The sequence below is a fragment of the Bos indicus x Bos taurus genome, chromosome 6 (assembly GCF_003369695.1).
Source record: "Bos indicus x Bos taurus breed Angus x Brahman F1 hybrid chromosome 6, Bos_hybrid_MaternalHap_v2.0, whole genome shotgun sequence".
NCBI classification, from domain to species: domain Eukaryota; kingdom Metazoa; phylum Chordata; class Mammalia; order Artiodactyla; family Bovidae; genus Bos; species Bos indicus x Bos taurus.
Window position 1 is genome coordinate 112758569 of NC_040081.1, and position 13209 is coordinate 112771777.

The 13209-nt window shown below is 43.3% G+C and overlaps 1 protein-coding gene across 5 annotated transcripts in view; it reads left to right on the forward strand.

Annotated features, from left to right (window-relative positions):
- Positions 1-13209, forward strand: part of KIAA0232 (KIAA0232 ortholog) — an 82587-nt gene that overhangs the window by 36494 nt on the left and 32884 nt on the right. For all 5 annotated transcript variants that reach the window (XM_027545095.1, XM_027545097.1, XM_027545099.1 and 2 more), the window contains one exon: positions 10831-10968. In XM_027545095.1, the coding sequence (XP_027400896.1) occupies positions 10831-10968 (138 nt within the window). The remainder of the gene's footprint in view (positions 1-10830; positions 10969-13209) is intronic.

Consider the following 13209-nt stretch of genomic DNA (forward strand, 5'->3'; position numbering starts at 1 on the left):
CCTACATGAATCAGCCTATTATTTGTTGGTTGCATTTTCTCTAAGCCACAGGACAATTATAAAATCCAGGAAATTCACTCCAGCACGTTATGGCCTAGTACACTGCTGATGCTCAGTGATGTCCTCCACTGTAGTTTTTTCCTCGCCTAGGGTCACGCATTGACTTTCGTGGTCACGTCTCTTTATGATTTCTTTTAACCTGGAGTGGTTCCTCCTCTTTCCTTTGTGTCTCATAACGACATTTTTGATGCGTACAGGCCAGTTATCTTGCAGAGTGTCCCCCTATGGGTACGTCTGCTTCCTCTCATTTAGAGTCCGCTTACGCCTCAGTGGGGAGAAGGCAGTGGCACCTCACTCCAGTACTGTTGCCTGGCAAATCCCATGGTCGGAGGAGCTTGGTGAGCTGCAGTCCATGGGGTCACTAAGAGTCAGGCATGACTGAGTGACTTCCCTTTCACTTTTCACTTTCATGCATTGGAGAAGGAAATGGCAACCCACTCCAGTGTTCTTGCCTGGAGAATCCCAGGGACGGGGGAGCCTGGTGGGCTGCCGTCTATGGGATCGCACAGAGTCAGACACGACTGAATCGACTTAGCAGTAGCAGCAGCAGTATGCCTCAGGGCAGTGGCATTACACAGGCGGCGAGCCTCCTTCTTGGTGCGTCACGGCAGACAGCACGCAACACCAGTCTGTCTCACTCTGGTGGATGCTGACTTTGGTTCCACTGGTGGCCGCCAGGTTTCTGCACTACGAAGCTGAGCCCCTCGCTGTGTGGTTTTCAGGTCACCTGTTCAGAGGAGACTTGATCAACTTACGTCCATGGATGGCTCCCACCTGGATCCGTTGTTACTCTGATGGTCACGAAATGGTGATTCTTTGTCTGACTCAGTTATGCCTGCTCCTTCAGTCGTCAATGTTCTGCTTGCAAGAGCCTTCATCTTCTTAGCGTTCGTGTTCCTGTGGTGTAGAGAGCAGACCTCAGGCCAGGTGCAGTGCCGCCGGCCGCTTCCCGCCATGTCTTGAATTGGTTTACTTTTTAAAAGAGGGTATTTGTTTGTTTACCTGTTTAGTTAGGTGTTTATTTGGCTTGTCTTAGCCTCAGTCTTTCTTTGACCACCATATTTAAAAAGAAACCTCCCATTCTCAGTCTTGTTTTCTGCTTTATTTTTCTTCATAACACTTGTTTAACCAGTGAAGTTGCTCAGTTGTGTCCGACTCTGCGACCCCATGGACTTTGGCCCACCAGGCTGTTCCATCCGTGGAATTTTCCAGGCAAGAATACTGGAGTGGGTTGCCATTTCCTTCTCCAGCGGATCTTCCCGACCCAGGGATCGAACCCAGGTCTCCCGCATTACGGGCAGATGCTTTACTGTCTGAGCCACCAGGAAGCCCGTGACACTTGTTACTGCCCAGAATTGTGGGATTGTTGGCTGTGTTTTCTGTCTGTCTGTAAGCCTCCTCCGCTGGGATATACAGTTCACAGAGCTAGGGACCTTGCTTGCCATGTTTTCTGCTGTATTCGTAGCCCTTGAGACAATTCATGGGATGCAGGAAAGGCTCAGATGTTTATTAAAGAAAGGAACAGACGTGTGCTTCTTTCTCAGGCGTGTGACTTGTGTGTGGGTCGGGAGGGGAGCATGGTGGAGGTGAGTGCAGAGGCCGTAGCTGCACGCTGGGGCCTGCCCTTCAGAGAAGCTACTGAAGTTTCTTCCTTCCTCAGCACTGCCATCTCTCCCATCTTGAAGTGTACACATTTCCGTGGTATCATATGCACTCATAATGTTATGCAGCCATCATCCGTCTCTGAACCCTTTTCATCTCATAAAATGGAAGCTTTACAAAATTCCCCCTTCCCCCAGCCCCAGGCAACCACCATCATGTCGGTTGGCCAAAAGGTTTGTTGAGGGTTTTTTCCCCAAAAATGTTAACGTAAACTCTAGTGAACTTTTTGGCCAACCCAATGCTTTCTGTCTTTATGATTTTTGACTCCTCTTAAGGACCTCTTATCAATGGAGTCATGTGATATTTATTTGTTTCTTTGTGACCAACTTATTTCACTGTGCATCACGTCCTCAGAGTTCATCCGTATTGCAGCAGGTGTCAGAATCTCCTTCCTTTTTAAGGCCAAGTAGTAGTCTATCATCGGAGAAGGCAATGGCACCCCACTCCAGTACTCTTGCCTGGAAAATCCCATGGACGGAGGAGCCTGGTGGGCTGCAGTCCATGGGGTCACTTAAGAGTCGGACTCGATTGAGCGACTTCACTTTTCACTTTCATGCATTGGAGAAGGAAATGGCAACCCACTCCAGTGTTCTTGCCTGGAGAATCCCAGGGATGGGGGAGCCTGGTGGGCTGCCATCTATGGGGTCACACAGAGTCGGACACGACTGAAGCGAGGCAGCAGCAGCAGCAGCAGTATTCTATCATACGGATATGCCACATTTTGCATATCCATCCATCCAACAGTGGACACTCGGGTTTCTCGAATGTTGAAGCTACTGTGAGCAGTACTGTTGTATGAACGCAGGTGGGCGAATATCTCATCAAGACGCCGCTTTCAGCTTTGAGAAGTATTTGTCTGGAAGTGGAACTGCTGGACCTGTGGTGGTTCTGCTTTCACGTGAGCTGCACTCTGGTGCACTCCCACCAGTGGTGAATGGGGTTCCGTTTCTCCACATCCTCACCAGCACTTGTTCTGTCCTGTTGGTTTGTTAGTTTTTCACAGTAGTCATCCTAATCGGTATCTTGTAGGTTTCACTTAACATTTCCCTGATGAGTAATGATGTTGAGCATCTCTTCATTTGTTTATTGGCCATTCGTGTATCTTCTTTGGAGACTCTCAAGTCTTTTTCCCGTTTTTGAATCTCTCTTTGTTGTTGCATCTTAGGTATTCTCTACAGGTTTTGGATACTAACCCCTTATCGGATATGTGGTTTGTGGATATTTCCCCCTCCTTGGGGTTTGCCTTTTCACTCTGTTCATAGTGTCTTTCATTGCACTAAATTTAAAAAACTTAATGAGCCCAGTTTGTCTGTTTTTTCTTTTGTTACCTGTGTCTTTGGTGTCATATCCAAGAAATCTTTGCCCAGCATTTCTAAGTTTTAGCTTTTGCGTATAGGTCTTTGATCCGTTTTGAATTAACTTTTATATACGTTGTGGGTTAAGAGTCAAATTTCCTTCTTTCGCATGTGGTTATCTAGTTTTCCCAGCATCATTTGTTGACAAGACTGCCCTGTCCTCATTGAATGGCCTTGACACCCTTGTGAAAAACATTTTGAGCATGACTGTAAGGGTCTGTTACTTGGCTCTCTGTTCTAGTCATTGGTCTGTATGTCTGTCTTTATACCAGTACCTCACTGTCTCGATTTCTGTCTCTTTGTCACAGTTTCTTGTCTCTTTTTTTGGCTTCTCCATGTGCTATGTGGGATCTTAGTTCGCTGACCAGGGATAAAACTCCAGCCACCTGCATTGGAAGTACAGAGTCTGCACTGGAAGTACAGAAGACCACTGGACTACCAGGAGAGCCCCAGTTTCAGTTTCTTTTAAATCCTTTAATTAATTGTATCTTCTCCCTCAGAGTCCATCATTCTACAAATGTAGCTGGATTACTGCATTTTCTATTTTTGCCTACAGGTTGAGAAAGAATAATCCTAGAACTAATTGCTCGTTGAGATGGATCATTTCTGTATTCAGCAGAACTTTTTGTTCTTTTAGCCCACTTGTAAAGTACTTTGCAGTATATCCCCATTAGCTTAGCATTTCACGGCTTGGAAAGGCTAGCATTTGCAGTGTTTTCCTTTACCATAATCTTTAACAATAGCAACTGACCCATCCTGCGTTCCTCAGGCGTCTTGCTGCATATACTGTATTTCAACAACCATTCACTTAACAGATATTAAATTAACTTTATATATAAGGAGTAGGAGTTAATAATGGTGGGTGCACAAGTTCATGTCCGCAAAATCCCTCAGATACCATAGTAAAAAGGGTGGGGTTTTTCAGTAAAATCTTTTCATGCAATAGAGAAGATGGTCTGACTAGAAATACTGCATTTAGTGCACATTTATAGGTTTTTACTCACCACGTGAGTGCCCATGACATGCTGGGCATTGATGGCGGCAGGATGGTGGAGATGACTGGGGATGGGCCCTGAGAGACAGCTGCCAGGTTAGGGGTCCCTGCCACGCTCTGGCTGCAGAGTCTGGAGCAGAACAGTCTTGAAACAAACGAGCGGTCGAAGAGGCAGCAGGGCCTGATGCTGGGAGCCCGGGGGGCGGGGGGGGTGCAGTGAAGGGTGGGAGGAGATCAGCCTGAGAAGGGTGAGCAGGAAGCAGGTTCGCAAACCTGTCATTGTGCTCCACTGGGGGATGGATATTTTAGTCCCAGAGACAAGACCACCTGCTGCTGTATTTAGTCAGCAGTGCCAAATGGCAGCATTGTGGTGGGTGAGCTGGGTTGGGCAACTGAAAGCAGGAAGGCCAGTGATGAACATGTTGTCTGATGACCTAGTAGGAAAAAAAGGATGTACTTAAGGTGACATTATGCTCATTTAATTTGTGGTACTCACTGAGAGGCAATTTACAGTTCCTTTGAGCTGTTAGAAGTGAATTTATTACTGAGGCCTCTCTTCAAATTCTAGCTGCATCTTTCATTCACACGCAGTCACAAATCTGGCATACATTGGCTTAATTGGGAAGGAATGTCATATATCTAGAAGTCCGGAATCAGGACTGCCCCCACCTGGTTCAGCAGAGCTTCCCTGGGTGTCCTCAGGGCATCCGCTTGGCGCCCCTCCCCGCCCCCGCCTCCCCTTGGTTCTGCAGCTTGGTTCTGCAGCTACTCCCCAGGGCTGGAGGGCACAAGAAGGTGAGCATCACATTTGGCAGACGTCCTGTGCACACGCTGTGGTTTTTCCAGTGGTCGTGTATGGATGTGCGAATTGGACCATAAAGAAAGCTGAGCACCGAATAATTGATGCTTTTGAACTGTGGTGTTGGAAAAGACTCTTGAGAATCCATTGGACAGCAAGACAATCCAACCAGTCCATCCTAAAGGAAATAAGTCCTTAATATTCATTGGCAGGACTGATGTTGAAGCTGAAACTCCAATACTTTGGCCACCTGATGCGAAGAGCTGACTCATTCAGACCCTGATGATGGGAAAGATTGAAGGAAGGAGGGGAAGGGGACGACAGAGGAGATGGTTGGATGGCATCGCCGACTCAATGGACATGAGTTTGAGTTCACTCCGGGAGTTGGTGATGGACAAGGAGACCTGGCGTGCTGCAGGCCATGGGGTTGCAAAGAGTCTAAGCGACTGAACTGAACTGAACCACAGGCTCCAGAGGGTGTGGTCCCTGCGTTCCCAGCAGAAACCTTTCTGGGCAGGGGAGGTGCTTTATTTAAACTGCTCACTTCTGATTGGTCATCTGCCTCTCAGCCAATCCTGTGGCCAGACGCATGAAACGAGCTTATTACTATTCAGCCAATCAGGGCGCAGAGCTGGGAGGAGCCTTAGTCCCATTCAGGCGCTGGTGGTTCTGGAGTTCCAGGACTGCTAAGGGGAAGCAGTGGGCGACGATAGCAGACATCAGTGATCCCAGCTGTATTTCAGAATGTGTTCTTTTTCTTCCTCCAGCTCTCAATTGCCTTTGTGATAGAAGACAGCAAGACAAAGTCAATCAAAACTCTAGCTTTAAGTTCCCTCGCGATAGTGTCCAAAGAAGTACCTAATAATAGGTTCTCGGCCGTAGTTTCTTTGGGGACTTGATAATTGCGTTTTATCTTCAGGGTTATGACTTTGAAAAATCATAAGTTGGTGTAGTGAATTCATTGTTGATCAGTCTCTCAGTCATGTCCGAGTCTTTGGCGACCGCATGGACTGCAGCATGCCAGGCTTTACCGAGTCTACCTAGTGCATGTTCTGCACACGCTTAATGTTTATATGTTCGTGTCCAAGTGGACTTTTAATGAGTTTGCAGCATAGAAAATATAACAATAGAGGTATAGAGCTTCTTTTACACTGTTCTTTTAAAACCTGATTGCTAGTTTAATTCTAAAGGTTAATAAGTCATAATACATTCACAGAGTACATGAAGCCCGAAAATAGAAAAAGGGAGCTCTCAAATATAGTAAGTGGAAAGAGCAGAATACAGAACAGTTGTCGCATATGCTAGCGTGTGTATAGCTTTACCTATAGACTTGATGCTGTTTCTTCATGAATTCAGCCTAAAATCACAAGGCAAAATAGCACTTAAATGAAAATTTGTAATATGGTAGACTCACTCTGGAGAAGGCAATGGCACCCCACTCCAGCACTCTTGCCTGGAGAATCCCATGGATGGAGGAGCCTGGTAGGCTGCTGTCCATGGGGTCGCTAAGAGTCAGACACGACTAAGCGACTTCACTTTCAGTTTTCACTTTCACGCATTGGAGAAGGAAATGGCAACCCAACTCCAGTGTTCTTGCCTGGAGAATCCCAGGGATTGGGGAGCCTGGTGGGCTGCCGTCTATGGGGTCGCACAGAGTCGGACATGACTGAAGCGACTTAGCAGCAGCAGCAGACTCACTCTAACAGCTAATGTTGCTTGAGTCACAATTAATGTCAGGTTGCATCATTCATTATGTCAAAAGTTAAAACAAGAAGCAAAACCTCCATTCCCGCACAAATCTGCACTGGGTATGTTGTGCAGTTCCAGCAGCATCTTTCATGCCTTAACACAGTGCAGAGGAAAATGTCTTATTTTGGAATCTGTAACGGTTCGATGCAAAGCTCCCACTTCACTTTCACTTGGGAGTGATTGATCTGCAATGTGATAACACGTTGAAAAGGTACATATCAAGAGAGGAAGCGAGCAGAGTTTTATAAATGCCTTCTAAGCAACAAATAGTTTCCATTAAACCCATGCCTGTTGATTAATACCAGTATTCGGCAGTATCTATTTGTGTGAAAAGGCATTTTCAAAGATGAGATACATAAAATCTTACAAGTCAGCATTAACTGGACAGTTAGGTAAGGGGGGAAAAGTCATCAGGTTGGAAAGAAAGAACAAAAACTCTTTCTAATGACTTGATGTAGTGTTATATAATAGAAAATCCTAAGGAAGGAAATTAGAAAAATTCCATTTACGGTAGAATCAAAAAGAATTAAATTACTAGGAATAAGTTTAACAAAAGAAGTCAAAACTTGCACAGTAAAAGTTACAAACATCATTGACAGAAATCAAAGAAAACCTAATAAATAGAAAAGCATTCCATATTCATAGTCGGAAAGCTTAATATCCATAAAGTTTCAGTGCTCACTAAGCTGATCTGCAGGTTCAAGGCAACCCCTGTCAGAATCCCAGCTGCCTTTGTTGCAGAAATTGGCAAGCCAATCCTGAAATTCATGCAAAATGCAAGGGATCCAGAATAGCCAAAAGAATTTGAAAAAGAACAAAGTTGGAGGACTCACACTTCCAATTTTAAAACCTACTGCACGGCCCCTGTAAGCAAGACGGTTTGATCCTGGCCTGCATGTGACTGGGTGTATGTAACAGAACTGAGAGTTGAAAAATAAACCTTTGTAATTTCCAACTAGACCCTTCAGTGGGCAAAGAAACGCCTTCAGTAAAAGGTGCTGGGACAACAGGGCAACCGTGTGTAAAAGAATGAAGTTGGACTCCTGCCTCAAAGCACATGTAAATATTAAGTCAAAATGGGTTACCGGCTGAAATGTAAGAAATGAAACTGTAAAACTTGGGAGAAGACATGACTTGGGTTAGGCAGTGATTCTCTAGATAAGGTACCAAAGCACAAACAGCCAAAGAAGACGTCAGTGAATTGACTTCATCACGGTGAAAAGCTTTTATACGTAAAAGGACATCATCAAGAAAGTGAATAGACAAGCCTGGTGTCTCTTCAGAAGGTTGAACCCTAGAGTTAACCATGTGACCCAGCAGTTCCACTCCTAGATATATCCCCAGCAAGACTGGAAATGTATGTCCCTAGAAAAACTTTATTTGAATGTTCATAGCTGTGTTATTCACATTAGCCAAAAGGTGAGAAGAATTCAGATGTCCCTCAGTGGATGAATGGATAAACAAAATGCGGTGCATCCATGCACTGAAACATTGGTCATAAAAGAGGATTAAGTACTGATGGTATGCCACAACATGCTTGAGCCTTTCAGGTATTACACTGAGCAAGAGCAACCAGGCAGGAAAAGAAGTGGATTGTGTAATTTCATTTATACGAAACACCCAGCACAGGAAAATCCATAGAGACAGCAGGTTAGTAGTTACCAGTGAGCTGGGGGAGAAAGGAGATGGGACGTGACTGCTGGTGGGCGCAGGGCTTCCAATTGGGGTGATGAAAAATGTTTTAAAATAATGATTTTGCATTACCCTGTGAATTATACCCCAAACCCCTGAATTGTATATTTAAAAAGTAAATTCTGTGGTATGTGACAGACGAAGCAAGTACCAGACACTTGTTCTAGGCGAAGAGCTATAGGAACTCTTTTCATTTCTCTATTTTTGACTTACATATTTTCCATTAAAAAAAAAAAACAACTTTTGACTGTTCAGGGAGTCTGACCTACAAGAAAAATTGTAGACTCCTCTTCTGTTCACCAAGAGTCAGGCTCCTTGGTGGTCTCTTCGTACATTTTTCTCAGACATTTGAATGCACATTAACAGGTGTGTGTGTTTACTTGAACCAAAAATGAAATCATACTGTTGTATGAACACCTTGTCTCATATATGTTGGGAATAGCTTCTCATGTCAGTGGGTGTGCTTCATAATCTCCTTAACGGCTGTGTCTTACTGCCTGGTCAGTTATAACTCGTGCACCAAGTCCTCCCCGCTTGACATTTAAGTTGTTTGTCCATGTTTGCTGTTGAGAACTATATGATGAACATCACTATAGCAAAATCTGTGCACATTTTGGTGTGTGTTTTTTTTAGGCTAAATTTCCAGAAGTAGAGTTATTGATCAGAAGTGCATATACGTGTTTAAGACATTGGATGTGTATTGTCAAACTGCCCTCCCGGAGGACTGTGTGTCCATGTGAATTTTGAAAGTCCCTCTGTCTGTCTATGAAAACTTTATTTGGACCTTTAAATGTGTTATTACTCCTGCTGAGCTTAAATATGGCTTCAGTAGAGAAACGTGTTCATAATGCTCGGTAAAGGGAAAGCCAGTCTCAGCAACTGAAACAGAAAGGAGCTCTGTTCTGAGTAATTACACAGAAGTTTTCTACCTTTACTTTATACACCCTGAGCAGCAGAGCCAGATTATGACGGTTCTCCGCCTTCAGAAGCTTTGGCTCTCCATTGTCATGGGTCTGTTCCCATTCTGTGAAAGGACAAGCTCTATCTCCAGAAGATATCACTGATAAGAAATGTCAGTGTCAGGCTTTAGATGTCATGTAGCCAAACATTAGATAAGCTGGAACAGACTTGAGAGCTCTCACTTGGCCATCAGGCACATTTTCCCTTGGCAAATGGAATCAACACCACTCTGCCAGAAAATGGTTTTTGGATTCATGAGATCATCAGACGTGCCCAAGAAATTACGTAAAAAGTATGTTAATTACAATGTGTATGGAGAGAAGGGTCCTCCCACTCTTTACCTGGTGTTAGAAAAGTAATTTTTATGTATTTGATCAAAGTAAAGACTAGATAGACAGTTGATGGTATATGAATTTGATCCTTAAAGATCTTTTGAATTAATTATTATTGTGCTTTTCCTTCTTTATTCCAGCTCATTCATTAATTCATATCCATTTCCTGAGGGCTTACGGTAGGCCAGATATTCTTTGGAGTAGTTTTCTTAATTTGCCTTAGTCTTTCTTTCTAATCTTTTTTTTTTTCCTAACTTGTTGTATGTCCATTGGTTTTAATAATAACTTACCAAATGAAAGGCAAAGTGAAATAGCCGAGCAATTAAAAATATTCAAGTCCCCGTTTAGGGAAGTGAAGTAAACCTATTGGAATATTATGTAGCCAAAGAATTTGTAGTAACATGCAGGTAATTTTTACAATATAAGTTAAGTGCAAAATTATACAGACAGTGTGAATTCAATCATGCTTTTTCTTTTTTAAGTGTGTGAAAATTGTTCTAATTTTCACTGGTGGTAGGATCATGGAAGATTTGCTTTCTTCCTATTTTTCAAATTTTCCTTAGTTTTTATAACAGGCATATATAATCAAGGGGAAAATAAGAATACTAACATAGAATATTTTATATCTGTTGCTTTCTGAACTGCAAGATATAGAAATAGAAATGAACCATCCAACTGTTAAATGTTAAAATCTGTTAGTAAGGGACTTCCCTAGCTGTCCAGGGGTTAGGACTTTGCCCTTCTACTGCAGGGGGCCATGGGTTTGGAGATCCCGCATGTCATGTGGCATGGCCAAAAAAAAAAAAAAAGCTAGTAATATGAACACTTGCTATTGACAGGTGGGAAGTACAGAAAAGAGGACATTTGTGTGTATAGTTTTTTATACTGAAATTTAAATAACACTGAAATTTGCATATGAATGTCTGAGTTGTTTATTAGCATTTCCTACAAACATAAATGGGTGAGATTTATTGAGATCATAAATCCTAAATAATAATCTAATACTAATCTCAGTAATAGGTATTAAAATGATGGATTATCCTGAATAGTCTGGTTGATTATTCATTACTGTTCTGATTGACAGTGTTCTATGGCCTCATAATTTATTAATGTGTACCAACTTGTGAATGAAGATATTTGTAGAGGAAATGTGTATGTAAGTATGTGGGAAATAATAAGTGTTTGAAACTATGTTGATCATTGAATCTGGTCTTAATTTTATTTCAGGAGAATGACATCTTCCTGGGCTGGGAAAAAGGAGCTTATAAGAAATGGGGAAAGAGTAAGAAGAAGTGCTCAGATCTAACTCTTGAAGAAATGAAAAAACAGGCCGCTGTCCAGTGTCTTCGATCTGCTTCTGATGAAGTGAGTTTACGTTTGGTTTCTAATACTTAGGGGAGAAAAAGGGGGGAGGTGTTTCATAAAAGTTTATAAATAATAAATCTTGACAAAAAAAAAAAAACTTAGAAAAATAAAGTACTCATTATCTTACCACTGTTATGTAAATATTACCATGTTTTCCTTTGTAGCATTTTTCTGTATGTATTGAGTTTTCTATGATGTGTTTTTTTTAAGTACTATTGTGATTAGAGAATACCTCATTTTATATCTTTTCCCCACTCAACATATATTTCATTTTGTTATTACATTACCTTTAGTGGCTAAGTTGCATTATCCAGTAATATTCCAATAGCCATCTGGTATTGGCGTGCTGCGATTCATGGGGTCACAAAGAGTCGGACACAACTGAGCGACTGAACTGAACTGAACTGATGCTCTTTGTTACTGGATGTGTAGATTGCTCTTTATTTTTCGTTATACTGTCTAGAATATTTTCATGTGTGCTGTTTCCACGTCTCTATTATTTCCTTTGGACGCGTTGCTAAAAGTGTGATAACGACTCTAACATTTAAGATCACTATATTTGCTTGATTCATAACTTTTTGGTTGTTTTTAAAGAAAATACTGTAGGATGATGTTATTGCTCTTTTAACATTTCATGTCAAATATTTCTCATGTCCTTCAGCAACCTGAAATAGAATCGTTTTAGAGTATAATCACCTATTTAAATTCATGCAACGAGTTCTTACTTTATTACTCACTATAAGATGTAATCTCTAAGATCATAACTACTTAGAAAATTATTTTGCTTTTACCATGCTATTTGACCTAGGCGCTTTAGGTGCCTTTATAATACAGAGTTAAAGTGAGAAGATTCCTACAGCGTTTCTATTATAGAGAGGCTTCTGGCCTTCAGAAACTTCCTCCCTAAATTATCTCATGGTCTGACGTTGGGGTAGCCAGCTTCGCTGCACTTGATAATCCGCATATTCTGTCTGACTGCCGCCTACCATATGTGTCTTTCCAAGCTCGTTCAGCACTTCCCAGCTGTGTGTTCTCGTCCCGCTCGGAGCCGTCTGTGGGAGCCCTGTCTGTGTGTTCCTGTCTTCCCTTCACAGCTGTGCCAGGACTCTTGCGTTCCCCTGCTTTGCATCTCCGGGTGCCAGCAGAGTGCGTGCCTGTCACGTGGAAGGTACTGGCTGTCTCTCGAGCTGAGTGAACCCCAGTCTCTGCAGGAAGAGTTCCGTGTTCACCCCGTCCTCCTCTTCCTTTCCCTCCCCCACTTCAACTTTGTTAACTTCAGGTTTCTTGAAGCTGTTGCCTCATAGACTGTGGGCTAGGAGTTTGGAAATACCGCTCAGGTGGCTGTCTTAGGAACCTTTTCGTTACAGAGCGTAGAAACGTAATGAATCTCGTTTAAGACAAAGTGGAAATATACGTGAAGGAAACAAGGGTCTCTCACTGCAAATGCAGCAGCCTGAGCTGGGAGCCCAATGATTGACAGCCAGAGTTATTGTGTCTAATGACCCACAGTCTCTCATCTGCTCCTCTCCCTGTTTCTGGGTCATTCCTTCTCTACCTGAAGTCTGGTATCCAAGCCCGTCCAGTTAGAGGGAAAATCTGATTGGCTGGACTCGGGCCATTGTCCACCTCTGGTTTGATAATCTGCATCAAGGGGACAGAGCCGCCTGGAGCAGGGGCTGAGTGACAGAAAGTCCTCAGAGAAAAGGGGGTGGCTGGACAGTTACCCAAAGAGTGTTTCCTGTGTGACCCTGAAGAGGGTAGTAGATTGGGAAAGGAATTCAGAGCTTTTAAAGGAATTCAAAATGCAGACGGCTTTTGAGTGAGAGGTTAGTTCAGGTAAATTCTCTGGGCCAGACCCAAAGGCACTGCTGCTGAGTCATGGCTGGGAGGAAATCTGAGTAGGGGCTTCAATCTGGGAAAGGATCTTATTTCTGCTTTGGACCAAAGTTGCTGAGAAATGACTCTAGCCTTTAACTCGTGGCGAAGTGGAGCGAAAGATGAGGAGCTGAGGTCAGTGGGCGAAGGGGGAGTAGAGACAGCTGAAGTGCAGGACAGGACCCTGTCCTCCTGCAGCGAGGAGCCGGTGGGGGGTTGGGGGTGCCCACGGGAGCTTGGTCAGGCAGAGAAGACAGCTCTTTAGCCTGGCTGTCAAAGGTGGGGTTTCTGTTTTCAAAACCAATGAAGCATATATGTCTTCTTTCCTCCTTTAATTAAAAACTGTTGCATTGCTTTTCCCTAACA